The sequence below is a fragment of the Camponotus vicinus genome, unplaced genomic scaffold (assembly GCF_025532165.1).
Source record: "Camponotus vicinus isolate PSW18456_S1 unplaced genomic scaffold, iyCamVici1.0 SCAF_3, whole genome shotgun sequence".
NCBI lineage: Eukaryota > Metazoa > Arthropoda > Insecta > Hymenoptera > Formicidae > Camponotus > Camponotus vicinus.
The window spans coordinates 7,668,104-7,680,232 of NW_028141967.1; the positions used below are offsets into that span (position 1 = coordinate 7,668,104).

Sequence of the window (12,129 nt, forward strand, 5' to 3'; positions counted from 1 at the left end):
AGGCGTCATAAGAAAGACATGTTTAAGACGTCTTCAAGACATGCATGTTGTGTGGGATAATTATTCCAAATTGACATGAGAATTGTCGCAATCTATATAAAAAAATTAAAAAAAATTAATACTTATTTTATTAAAGTATAAACTATACGCACACAAAAAATACATATATAATAAAAGTAAATGTATTGCAAACGTATTAATAAGAAAAGTTAGAAATTAGTAATAAAGATACACTCAACACACACAATATTAATAAGAAACTTAAACGCATAAGACATTAAAGAATTAGAAATGTAGAACACACGCAATAAAAAACAATACATATATAGTAATAACACGCAATATATAAAAAAACGCAGAAACATCATGCATATAATATTTAAAACTATTAAAAAAAACATTTATAAATGTAAAATATTTAAAAGTTTTCTGTTCTTTCTTGAACTTTTTTTACATGCTTTATTATGTTGTGATAATGTATAATAAATACGCATGCGTAAAAACAATTTTATAAGAAACTCAAGCGGAAAATCTGGACATGGTGGTTCAAAAAATATTTCTTGTGCAAGTTGGTATAAATAAGCCCCAAAATTTTTTTTATGACAATTAATTTCAAAGTTCTTTACAAAGATTTCTTCCAATTTATGAATATATTCACAAAAATTATCACTCGGAATATTTAAATTTCTAAAAACATTTTCTTCATTTGAGTAAACACGAAAAGAACAATATAATGTTGTGTTATCTATAATTCCTTCTTTTTCCTTTATATAAGCTGTGCATGTTTCGCATGAGTGCATTTCTGTACATTTTTTAATCAAAAATCCGCATACATATTTAAATGCATTTTCCTCTGGCAGATCCATTGTGTAATAATCATGAGTGGGAATATTTAAAATAATTTTATCTACTGATGAAGAAAGTGATGTAGATTCATTCCCACACAACATGCATGTCTTGAAGACGTCTTAAACATGTCTTTCTTATGACGCCTTTAAGACTTGTCCAATTGACGTCTTTCTGATGTTTTTAAGACATTCAATTTAAGACGTATTTTTTTAAACGTCTTAAAGATGCCTTTCTTATGACGCCTTTAAGACTTGACCAATTGACGTCTTTCTGATGTTTTTAAGACATTCAATTTAAGACGTATTTTTTTAAACGTCTTAAACATGCCTTTCTTATGACGCCTTTAAGACCTGACCAATAGACGTCTTTCTAACGTCTGTAAGACATTCAATTTAAGACGTATTTTTTTAAACGTCTTAAACATGCCTTTCTTATGACGTCTTTAAGACCTGACCAATAGACGTCTTTCTGATGTTTTTAAGAACATTTACTTTAAGACGCCATTTTTAAGATGGCCGCGGTGCCAGGCCAGCCAGGCATTAGACGGGGTCGAGTTGGAAAATAAATTATTCCATTTACCAAAGTTGAGCAGTGCTTTGCACAGGTAAGAATTAATGATATTTAAAGCCGGGTCTGCAATGGCCATAGCATAAGGTTGTAAGATGTAAGCGAAATAACCAAATCCATTTCCTATGGATTTCGTGCGTTCTACGGTGGTCTCGCATACGCAGTCACGGAAGAATTCTGCGTTCTTAATTCTTATTGCGCGTCCGCCGTAGAACATACATAGAGCTCATTCTACAATGGCAGTAACAAGACTGTAGGAGTAGAGATTAAATCGTTTTTAGTGAAGTAAAGAAGAAGAAGTAATGAAATAGACAATTCTCATTTTGTACTACTATTACCTTAGAGTACTAATGAGAATTTCTATTTCGTTACTTCTTGTCTTTACTTCATTAGAAACAGTTTATTCTTTACTCCTACAGCCTTGTTATTGCCATTGTAGAATGGGCTTAGGGCGTGTTCCAAAATTCACTGCCAGCGCTGAAAATCTTTAGTTCACGTTACGTATATTATATATTTTCAGCGCTGGCAGTGAATTTTGGAACATGGCCATAGTAGGAAATGGATTTGGTTCATTTCGCTTACAACTTTATGCTACGTTATATATATATATGTATATGTATGTATGTGTAAAAAAATTAAACTCTATATTGTAAAAAAATATATTAATTATCTTTTGTATATTTTTTTTGCAGCATTATGACAACATATGAAGATTTTATTCAACAAAATTTTATTCAACAAGATTGTGACGGTGTGCGTTCCATAAATGGAATGCTTGGCCATCATCGCGTATTGATACTACTAGACTAGTTGTACTATTGAAAACTTTGTATCAACCAATTAAGGAACAAGTAGATCTTCCGCCAATTCAATATGATCCAGTTTTATGTACAAGATCTACATGCAGAGCTATTTTAAATCCATTATATCAAATAGACTATCGTGGTAAGTAATAAGGTATTATAAATGAATAGAACAAAAATCATTTTTTATTTATCACAAGAAACATTTTGAAAAATATTAAAGTAGTTTATTTCTATTAGAAATTAAAATATATTTTAATGTGTTTCTTTATTACGATGTATTTACATTCATATTCTTTATTATTCTTTATACTTCATTTAAATTCGTATTTTATTTAATGCATAATTCTCTTGTAATTTTCTGTCTATATCATATAAGATAATTTAAAAAATCAAATTATTTATTAGGAGCATATAGTATTCATAAAAATATTGTAAAGATATTTTTATATTTCAATAAATTCTAAATTTGTGTTATCATTATATATTATTTTTTTTAAGTTACATTATAATACACATATTGTGAGTTATATTAATAATTATGAGAAAAGAACTTTGCAAAAAGAATTTATGAGGAAATTCTTCGAAATAAGAAACAAAAAGGAAATATATTTAAATGATCAAAATGTATGCATTTATTTGAATAATAGTGTTATATATGTGTTATATATGTTGAATAGTTATATTATGAAACAAATATTTTTGATTTTACTTTTTTTAAGATTTGATTCTTTTCGAACATTTTTTTTATTATCATTTATTGACATTACATGATTTATTATAGTTTTTATTATATATAAATTTATGATATATATATATATATATATATATATATATATATATATATATATATATATATATGTTACTTATATATTACTTTAAATATTATTGTATCTCAGTCCAATTGTATGTATTTATATGTATTATTTAGCGTGCCCAATGTTTGCCATCAATATTTTTACTTTTTGCGGATACATATGTCTGGATGATGAAGAATTAGAGGCACTTAAAGATTCATTACAAATGTCATTGTCTCTGCTTTCACTCAATGCTCTTATTGGTCTTATCACATTTGGCAAAATGATTCAAGTTCATGAATTAGAAGCACAAAGGATCTTCAACCAAAACAAGTTCAAGATATGTTAGGTACGAATAGAATAAGTCCCAAGTTATATTTACTATATTAGTCATTGTTCTTCATGATTACTTTATTGCATTTTATTCACATTACATTTTGATAGGTATAGGTAGACTAATTCCTGGACAAAATCCAAATCAACCAAGAGGACCTGGTGCGTAACTATTGCCAGCTGCTAATCGCTTTTTGTAACCAGTACATAAGTGTGATATGAGACAGTTCGACAGATCTTTTAGGAGAACTGCAACGTGATCCATGGTCTGTTGGGCCAGAGAAACGTTCATTGCGATCTACAATTGTGGCATTAGCAGTCGCCACGGATATCTTAGAAGCTAGTTATGCAAATACTGATGCTAGGTATTTATATGTTGTAATATGATGTATATATGTTATGTTTTTCATTGTAATCCTACATATAATGCTATCAATGTATTTAAGGATTATGCTATTTGTTGGCGGACCATGTTCTCAAGGACCTGGCCAAGTTGTAACTGATGATTTATGACAACCAATCAGATCACATCATAATATTCAAAAAGATAATGCTAAGCATAAAAAGGCAATTAAGCATTATGATACCCTTGCATCACGTGCTGCAACTAATGGCCATAATAGATATTTATAATAGATATTTATTTTTGTGCTCTTGACACCAAACTGGTTTATTAGAAAGGCGACAATATTGCAACTCTACTGGTGGTCATATGATGATGGGGGATTCATTTAATTCTTCATTATTCAAACAAACTTTTCAACGAATATTTGCTACAGATGCCAAGGGTGATTTGAAAATAGCATTCAATGCAATCTTAGAAGAAAAAACATCTCAGAAAATTAAAGTTCCTGGAGCAATTGGATCTTTTGTATGTCAGTGGGAGAAAGGATCAAGTGTTGGAGTACTACAAGAAGTAGGCTTACTTGTCAGTGGAAATTTTGTTCATTGACACCATCTACAACAACAGCATTATTCTTTGAAGTTGCAAATTAACATACAGCCCCAATTCCGCAAAGTGGAAGAGGCTGTATTCAATTCATTATCCAATATTAACATAGTAATGGACAAAGGCGAATTAGAGTTACTACTATTGCAAGAAAGTAAATATATTTTTTATTATATGTATATCATAAATATTTATAATATCATAAATAATAATATATCATAAATATTTATGATGTTATAGGGATATCTTTAATTATTAGTTGGGCAGATGAATCATCATCTTTGCATCATGTAAGCATAGAATTTGAGGAAGCAACAGCTGTTTTTATGTCACGTTTAACTGTATTTCGAGCAGAAAGTGATGATGGTCCAAATGTTTGAAGATGGGTTGATCATATTCTGATTAGACTTGTTAGTAGTTTCTATCATTAAAATTGTGCCCAATTACACTTAATATAAAGCTTAAACTTAATATATTTATACATATAGATTTACACATAAATATATATTTTATCTATTTTGAGGTGTAAAATCTTATTATTGCAGTATCAAAAATTCGGAGAATATGCAAAAGATGATCCAACTAGCTTTAGATTGGCAGAAAATTTTTCCTTGTGTCCACAATTTATGTATCATTTACGCAGATCACAATTCTTCAAGTATTCAATAATTCCCCAAATAAAACTAGTTTTTATAGGTAAGTTGTTATTTGTATAAAACACATGATATATTTAAAACTTATTGATACTTTTAGGTCTCATATTTCATATATCAATATATATTTTTTGACATTCTTTTTAACTGAAAGAAGAAAGGAGCATCTCAGATAAAGTTTTCATTTATCTTATGATAGCAGTCATTTGTCATAAGTTGCTAGTGTATTCGCAATATATACTGTGTCCATTTTGTGTGCAACATTCAATTTAATTTCAAATAACTGCATTATTGCATATTTGCAATATTTGCAATAATGCAGTTATTTGAAATTAAATTGAATGTTGCACACAAAATGGACACAGTATATATTGCGAATACACTAGCAACTTATGACAAATGACTGCTATCATAAGATAAATGAAAACTTTATCTGAGATGCTCCTTTCTTCCCATCTTTCATCGAGTGCGATTGTGATTGTGGTTGTGCATTAAGTGAAAATTATATAAAATAGTTTACAATGAATGAAATTTAATAACACTGTGATGAACAGTATAACTAACAAAATGAACTCACAGACTTTATATTTACAGATGTTGACATTACTGATGAGGAATGGTTGAACGAAAGTTTAGTAGGTGATTACGTGTCTTGCGGTAATGCTAATGTGCGTGATGATGGTAATAGGCTTAATAATGACAATGTGCCTGATAATAATAATGATGATGATGATATTGGTGACAATATGATTAGCCCCGATAATGTGCTTGACGGTGATGACATGACAACTTTCAATGCCAACGGCAATCAGTTGGAAAAATGCTATGGTATGTATTAAACTTTATTCTTTATTCTTCCTTCTTAATTATATCGTTATATTGTACTTATAATAGCAATATGTTATATGTACTTAATTTCGTATGTATGTACTTGTGTAAAATAACTAAACAGATAATTTTAATGATACTTATAAAGAGAAATAAATATTTTTCTTTTTTATCTTATACAGATGCGTGTCGTATCGAACAAAAAATTATTAAAAATCTCATACAAAGGAATACGAGACAGTTGGAGATAATAATAAATTTAATAAATAACGCAGGACCAGCTAATACAATATATAATAATGACGAAGTCCAATTATTGCCGGAATTTCCGCTATCAACAGTTGACGAATTTTTCAAATTTGACACGGATCTCCAAAAGGACAGAGAGATTCGGAAACAATTAGTGAGTACTTTTCTGTTTTTGCGTCCATTTCTTTTTTCTTCTTCTCTCTATTTTTAAATGTGAAATAAATGTATATTTCTATAATTCAATCAACAACAAAAATTCTTTTGTAGAGATAAAAGTAGAAGACAAAATCTAGATATTGAATATACTGGGTGTCACACTAATTAATTCCTCTCATTATTTTGTACATAAAAGTATTAAGATAAGATAATTGGTGTAAAAAAAACACATAGTTGTTTCGAAAAAAAAATATGTAATTTGCAATTAACAATTACAATTTTTTCTTAAAAATAACTATGTTTTCTTTACACCAATTGATTCCTCTCATTATTTTGTACATAAAAGTATTAAGGTGAGGTAATCGAAAAATGAATATTTTACGATTACCTCACCTTAATACTTTTATGTACAAAATAAGATATTTTACGGTTTATATAAAATTAAGAAACGATTTCAAGCCTCATAACTCTACAAGTACTTAATGAAAACTAACTTAATTATAGTGTTTTGGAAAGCTCTCGAGATAAGCTACAAGAATAATAACGCAATGAAAAATAAATGGTTCCATTTAAGAAATTGAAGGACAACCTTCACATGATCTTGACAACGCTATTCAAGGTCGTACTAATATTACTGTGCATTATTTGAAACCCTATAACTTTTATACAAAACATTTTTGTCTGCCGTTCTCGGTTTTCGAGATATTCGGCTGATACGGGTGGTCTGACACACCCCGTATATATATATATATATGTGTGTGTGTATATATGTATATATGTATATATGTATATATGTATATATACAGGGTGACCCATTTTAACTTAGGCAGCCAAATAACTCGAAAAATAAGCAAGATAGAGAAAAATGTTTTAGACAAAAGTTGTATGGTTTCGAGGGGGCCATAAGATGGTATCATTGGTTTGACCTTGAAGAGTCATTTGAAGGTCACGTGAAGGTCACTTCAATTTTTTTAAATGGAATACCTTATATATTTTTGTACATTCTTGTAGCTTATTTCGAGAGCTTTCCAAAACACTATAATTAAGTACCTTTCCGTTAAGTACTTTTTGAGTTATGATGCTTGAAATAATTTCTTAATTTTACATAAACCGTAAAATATCTTGTAAAATATTCATTTTTCGATTATCTTACCTTAATACTTTTATGTACAAAATAATGAGAGGAATCAATTGGTGTAAAGAAAGCATAGTTGTTTTTAAGAAAAAATATGGAATTGTTAATTGCAAATTACATATTTTTTCTTCGAAACAACTATGTGTTTTCTTTACACCAATTGATTCCTCTCATTATTTTGTACATAAAACTATTAAGGTAAGGTAATCGAAAAATGAATATTTTACAAGATATTTTACGGTTTATGTAAAATTAAGAAATTATTTCAAGCCTCATAACTCAAAAAGTACTTAACAAAAATGTACTTAATTATAGTGTTTTGGAAAGCTCTCGAGATGAGCTACAAGAATGTACAAAAATATATAGGATGTTCCATTTAAAAAAATTGAAGTGACCTTCACGTGACCTTCAAATGACTCTTCAAGGTCAAACCAATGATACCATCTTATGGCCCCCTCGAAACCATACAACTTTTGTCTAAAACATTTTTCTCTATCTTGCTTATTTTTCGAGTTATTTGGCTGCCTAAGTTAAAATGGGTCACCCTGTATATATATATATATATATATATATATATATATATTTATTTATTTATTTATTTATTTATTTATTTATTCATATAATAAAAACAATTGTGAAAAATAAAATAATGAAAATAATAGGCTCAACATAATAATAAATTACTAAGGGGTAAAAAGGCAAATAAAAATCAAAAGACACGCGGTTATTAGTGCGCAAATTTAGATATATAGTATAAAATATTTACTTAAATTTACTTAAAGCGTAATATATAACATTCTTTTAAATTTTATTACAATTTTTGCTGCCTTTTGTCGCTTAGTAATTTTGAAAGAAGCTCTTAAAATATATTAAATTCATGTTTCCTTTTTCTTCAAGCGGCTTAAATTGAAAATATTATTAAACATTTTTGTAACATTCTGTTATAGAAAAGGAAAATTGCAAAAATTGGAGGAAACACTTTCGTTCACAAGACAAGGAATATTATAAAATACACATTATCGGATGAATTGTGCCGCAAATTATCATGGACAGGCCAAAAAGGATCAACGGCAATTAAGAACACAAGTTTTGTCACAGTTATTATGGGTAATTATTATTTCTTTAAGATATATTTTTATTTCTCCTTTTTATGTAATATTGTTTAAAAATAGTTGCACCTTTAATGTATTCGAACATCAGTATTCGAGATAGTATCTAACATATGCTTAGATGTAACGTGCACTTTTAACTTTAAATTTTTCTTCAGAATTATTAATAAGATCTTACTTCAAATTTCGTTCAAATATTCTTCTACACTTTATACTCTTTCCAATTTTTTACGGATCAAAATTTTTATATTCTTTCCAAAAGTTGCAAACGTTTATAGCTATACTTTACTTCATGACTACCCTATTCTAACTATTGGAATTAAAGCACAAAATATTTTAATAATTATGTAACAAATCGTTTTTCAGCATACGTTTCGGACGACGAAAAAAGTAATATGCACGATATTAAAAAGACCATCCAAGAATGGTTATGACATGCGGGAGATCGCCTCAACTATTTAAGAAACAAGAAGAAAAAGGTTGGTAAATTATTGAAAATTCCATACGATATTATTTAAAAAACAATAGGGCTGTATAATGTTGCTGCATAACATTTTTAGTGTTGAAAATGAGAAAACATTGAAATTAATATATGTTTTTTAATATATGTAAATGTATATCTTAAATCATATTTCACTTATATATTTAATTTTGTGTGTGTGTGTGTGTGTGTAAAAAATTAAATTCTATATTGTAAAAAAAAATATATTAATTATCTTTTGTATATTTTTTTACAGCACTATGACATATGAAGATTTTATTCAACAAAATGAAGATTGTGACGATGTGCGCAATGGAATGCTTGGTCATCATCGCGTATTGATGCTACTAGACTAGTTGTACCATTGAAAACTTTGTATCAACCAATTAAGGAACGAGTAGATCTTCCGCCAATTCAATATGATCCAGTTTTATGTACAAGATTTACATGCAGAGCTATTTTAAATCCATTATATCAAGTAGACTATCGTGCAAAATTATGGATCTGCAATTTTTGCTCTCAGAGAAATCCTGTAAGAAAAAATTCTATCCATTTTCTTTTAAACTAAATCATTTTAGCTAGACTAGAGTTTAACTTAATTAGATTTAAGCTAGCAATTGTTCAATTTTGGAAGTAAATTCAGCAGAATAGTAAGCTATAGGTCCTTGATAAAAATGACTAAAATAATATGATTTAGATTGTACAGATCATAAGATTTCAATCTTGTATTATAGTATGTATGTATATACACAGCATATATATGCTATACACATAAATGAATAGAGTAAAAATCATTTTTTATTTATCACAAACATTTTGAAAAATATTAAAGTAGTTTATTTCTATTAGAAATTAAAGTATATTTTTATGTATTTCTTTATTATGATATATTTACATTCATATTCTATTCTTTATTACTTCATTTAAATTCGTATTTTATTTAATACATAATTCTCTTGTAATATTCTCCTCTCTATATCATATAAGATGTAATTTAAAAAGTAATCGTAAATTATTTATTAGGAGCATATAGTGTTCATAAAAATATGTATAAATATTCAAAATATAATAAAGAAATGAACTTAAGATGAGTTTTGTTATTTATTATAGAATAAATCAATAAATCAATGCAGCTATTTTACCGACCGAATTACGCACGTCTAAAAGTCGTCTTAATTGAAATGTCTGAGACGTCTTTATAACATCCTGAGTGAGACATTTAATTATATCTTGATTGGGACGTCTTGAGTGAGACGTCTTAAAACAATGCCCGATAGATATCTTAAATCGGGACATAAGACGTCTTAAAGACGTCATAAAGATGTAATTCTGATAACTTCTTAAGACGTCTTTAGAAATTTCATGACGTCTTTAAGACATCTTTAAGACGACATAATGTTGTGTGGGTTACACGATGATTCATATAAATTTAACATTTCATCTGTATCCTGTTCACAATTTAATGAATCTGAATGTTCTAAAAATTTTAAAGCAAAAAGTTTTTTAAAAGCACGTACAAACTGTATTGGCGTAGGATTTAAACAATTACCGCCTTGCTGCCGAATAGAACCGAAAAAATTTTCAATACAATCTTGATTCAATCTACGTGTTCGAAGATACGAGAACTCATAACATTTTAATATTTCCCATAATTGTTGTACACTTTTAATCGTAATCTGCCAGCATTTCAAGCATTTAACGTTTACAGAAGAACCATTTTTATCAATAACTTTAATACTTTCTATAAAATATAACATATTTTTTAAAAATTGAATTTGTTTTTCGCTTCCGTCAAAAACATTTCCATATTCTTTTGGATTAACTACAGACGATGAATTTAATATATCAAACAATTTATCAAAATGATCAATTACATCTATAGTTCCAATTGCTTCACTTGGAAGAAGACCGGAAGACATTTGCGTACACATACCCGCAGCTACATGATTGCTAAATACTTGGACTGCATATTTTACTTTCATTCTTGCAAAATTATTTGGTTCGATATGATAACTAGATAATTTAGGGGCCGCTTTTATCCATTGTCTATTATCTCTGTTATAAAACTGTACAATATGCGTCCATGAAGCTATTTTATTGCTACCTACTTGAAAATTATGTTTCAATAAATTATTTCGTGTAGCTTTTATTAAATGCGGAGTATCAAATATATAAAATACTTTTTCATTTCCGACAAAAAATTTGGAATTATCCGAACTAATACCTAACTCGCAAGATAATTGTATAAAATTTGACCCCATGTCAGTAACCAACGCATGCACTTTAATATTATTATTTGTTAATTTTATTATTATATTAAAAATAAGTTCTTTCAAAAACTTGCTTGAACATGCATTTTCTACAAAACAAAAGCAAACGGGGACTTTCCAATTACCTGCAATGCTACGTGCCATTATTACTAAAACACTTTTTGCAGGTATTGGTGATTTATAACTGCCTGTATCCTCAAAACCAATAATTTCATCTCGCGACACATTATAAAATAAATGAGATTTTAAACTCATTTCATCTGCACATAATATGCAGTGGCGTTCTATAAGCGGCAATGAATTTAATTTTATTGCTAAAGCATTAAATATTTTGTCATTAATTCCAGGCAAAATTTCCCACTTTTCTGTAAATGCATGTAAAGAACGAATTGAAGGCAACGTAACTGATTTTTTTAATTCCTTATAATTCCGCGGACTTAAAAAATATAATGACAACGCAAATCGTTTAAATTCGGGATCGTATCTTCTACCCCGTTTGCTTTTAATTTGAGCGTCAATCTGTGCCGATAATAATTTAGCAAAATTTGCTGGTAATAACTTACGGCCTAATTCTCGCAAAGTTGTATGTTCGTTGCCCTCTTTTTCTATTGGTGTAGTTTTTCTCTTCTTCTTTTCTTCTTTTTGTTTTCTTAATCTTCTTATAATTTCTCTTAATGTTTTATTTTGCGCTTGCAATTTTAGAATTTTTGCGCGCAACTTCCTTTTTTGTGGACTGTTGTCCGATGATATGTGGGATGTGTTAGATATATTACTGGATACTTTCCTGCAATATTTTAATGCAAATATAGAATATATTAGTATTATAATATTATAAATATATTACGTGTGTGTGTTATAATTTCTCATTCAATGTTCCCAGATAGCACGAATGTCAAAAAGACCTCAATTAGAAATCTTATCAGAGATTGCTCTCCGAGCTCTCAATATGA

The 12,129-nt window shown here is 28.4% G+C and overlaps 2 protein-coding genes across 9 annotated transcripts in view; one reads left to right on the top strand and one right to left on the bottom strand.

The window, feature by feature from the left end:
- The window catches only part of LOC145968715 (uncharacterized), a 60,270-nt gene that overhangs the window by 37,296 nt on the left and 10,845 nt on the right, over window positions 1–12,129 (bottom strand). Inside the window, exon 6 of the mRNA XM_083094420.1 lies at window positions 11,743–11,963. Coding sequence (XP_082950546.1) covers window positions 11,743–11,963 — 221 coding nt within the window. The remainder of the gene's footprint in view (window positions 1–11,742; window positions 11,964–12,129) is intronic.
- Window positions 1,156–9,995, top strand: LOC145968710 (uncharacterized). Of its 8 annotated transcripts, XM_083094398.1 has the most exons (13): window positions 1,156–1,453; window positions 1,937–2,032; window positions 2,109–2,361; window positions 3,151–3,365; window positions 3,461–3,714; window positions 3,796–4,452; window positions 4,539–4,588; window positions 4,844–4,994; window positions 5,546–5,779; window positions 5,962–6,182; window positions 8,267–8,426; window positions 8,795–8,907; window positions 9,166–9,995. In XM_083094398.1, the coding sequence occupies exons 6-12, from the start codon at window positions 4,413–4,415 to the stop codon at window positions 8,860–8,862; spliced, it is 924 nt and encodes a 307-aa protein (XP_082950524.1). In that variant the 5' UTR covers window positions 1,156–1,453; window positions 1,937–2,032; window positions 2,109–2,361; window positions 3,151–3,365; window positions 3,461–3,714; window positions 3,796–4,412; the 3' UTR covers window positions 8,863–8,907; window positions 9,166–9,995. The 8 variants fall into 8 exon arrangements, with proteins under 8 accessions (XP_082950524.1, XP_082950525.1, XP_082950523.1 ...); XM_083094399.1 differs by lacking the exon at window positions 1,937–2,032 and having other exon boundaries at window positions 3,151–3,387; XM_083094397.1 differs by lacking the exon at window positions 1,937–2,032.